The sequence below is a fragment of the Austrofundulus limnaeus genome, unplaced genomic scaffold, assembly GCF_001266775.1.
Source record: "Austrofundulus limnaeus strain Quisiro unplaced genomic scaffold, Austrofundulus_limnaeus-1.0 Scaffold324, whole genome shotgun sequence".
Lineage (NCBI taxonomy): Eukaryota > Metazoa > Chordata > Actinopteri > Cyprinodontiformes > Rivulidae > Austrofundulus > Austrofundulus limnaeus.
Genome location: NW_013952726.1, coordinates 13,586 through 15,207, shown reverse-complemented (window position 1 = coordinate 15,207; position 1,622 = coordinate 13,586). Strand labels below are relative to the sequence as shown.

Below are 1,622 nucleotides of genomic sequence, written 5' to 3'. Positions count from 1 at the left end.
GTGTGTGTGTGTGTGTGTGTGTGTGTGTGTGTGTGTGTGTGTGTGTGTGTGTGTGATGTTTAATAAGTTTGCATAAGTTGTCTAGTGTGATAGGGCCTTTAGATGGACAGTTTTTACAGTGAAATGACTGCGTACTGCTCAGAAATATTAACAGATTAAATAAGCTCCACTTTAAACCTGGTCAGGACCAGATTAGTTTCAGAGCACTTGTTACCATTGAAAACCAAGTGCTTCCTCTTGGTGCAACCTAATCAATGATTAATTAACCCAGGATTCCACCAAAATCCCAGCTATGGGATTTTATCCTTATCCTTACCCTTATCCTAGTTTTGTGCAGTAGGCCATTGGAGTTTGGAGTCTAAGCTTTCTCAAGTTTACTTGAATAAAGTTCTTTTTATGACAAAACAATAATTTTTATTTGAGGAAAACAAGGTTTGAATGGGAATATCCAAAGGAGCATTTGCTTATTTATTTGTTGATCAAACTGAATGATTTGAGCCTTTAGCACCACTGCAGTTTGATGGTTGATGGTCAGTCATGACACTGATTCAACGACTGGCTGAACTTTGATGAGGGCTGGTTTGTGGGTTAAATGTTTTAAACTTGTATTTCTGTTAAAGGCATGTCACCAGGTCTGATTTCGTATAATAAATGACATGAAAATATAGAGTAAACCTTTTTGTATTAACTCACAAGATCCTCATTTATTTCTTTATGGGTTTTTTTAGTCTTAAATATTTTAAGGGATACAGATTAGTTGTCTTTAGGTGGAGTTTATTAGCACCCATTTATTTCAAATGTTACATTTAAGCATCGTTAATAACTGAGAGCACAAAGCTGAGCAGAACTGTCACGTATCCAGGTGCTTTCTGTCCTCATGTTCTTCTCTTCTGGTCTCTTTCACAGATGGTGGCAACTTTCGATCCTCCAATGTGGATGGTTGCCACTTCAAGTCTTCCGCGAGCACAGAAATTGGCAGATCTTTTAAATCCTCCCCATTCGAAAATGAAACAGGTTGTCACTTTTCTTCATCTTCCTCTCCGCTCGCTTCCACGTCAGTTCTTGTGACCCCCACTCCAGGTCTAACCACCCCCACATCTGGACTGACCACACCCACCTTCCCACCTGGTAGCCTTTCCGGGAAGCCCATCCCTGTGCAACAGAAACCTACAGCATATGTTCGACCAATGGATGGCCAGGACCAAGCACCCAGCGACTCCCCCCAGCTTAAACCCCCTCTAGTGGCCACAGAGGGTTTTAACAACAACCAGCCTTTTGGAGGAACTTCTGGAAATGTGAAGACCAAACTGCCAAAGCTGAGTCTCAACCACACGGGAGAGGTAGGACTGAATTTTTCATCTCAAACTGCAGAGGTTTTAGGAATTTGGTGCCGAATAACTGAATAATTTTCATCCAGACCGTTATGTGTTATTTTAAGGTGATTTGTTTGATGGCTCTTTAGTCTTTCTCAGGGATTTTCACTAATTGGCTCTGAATGTTGGGAGCTTTTTCACTGCTTTTGAGTCTAGTACCTCACCATATTTAGAAGTGTCAACTCTATAAACATCCATATGTTTAAAGGTTTTGTTTGTTAAGCCTGTTTACTTTGACCGGTTTTATCT

The 1,622-nt window shown here is 40.6% G+C and overlaps 1 protein-coding gene across 1 annotated transcript in view; it reads left to right on the top strand.

Moving 5' to 3' along the window:
- Positions 1 to 1,340, top strand: part of LOC106527435 (AF4/FMR2 family member 2) — a gene marked incomplete at both ends in the record, with an annotated part of 28,979 nt that extends 27,639 nt beyond the window's left edge. Inside the window, 1 exon segment of the mRNA XM_014022318.1 lies at positions 907 to 1,340. Within this exon segment, the coding sequence (XP_013877772.1) occupies positions 907 to 1,340 (434 nt within the window).
- Positions 1,341 to 1,622: the final 282 nt, after the last annotated feature.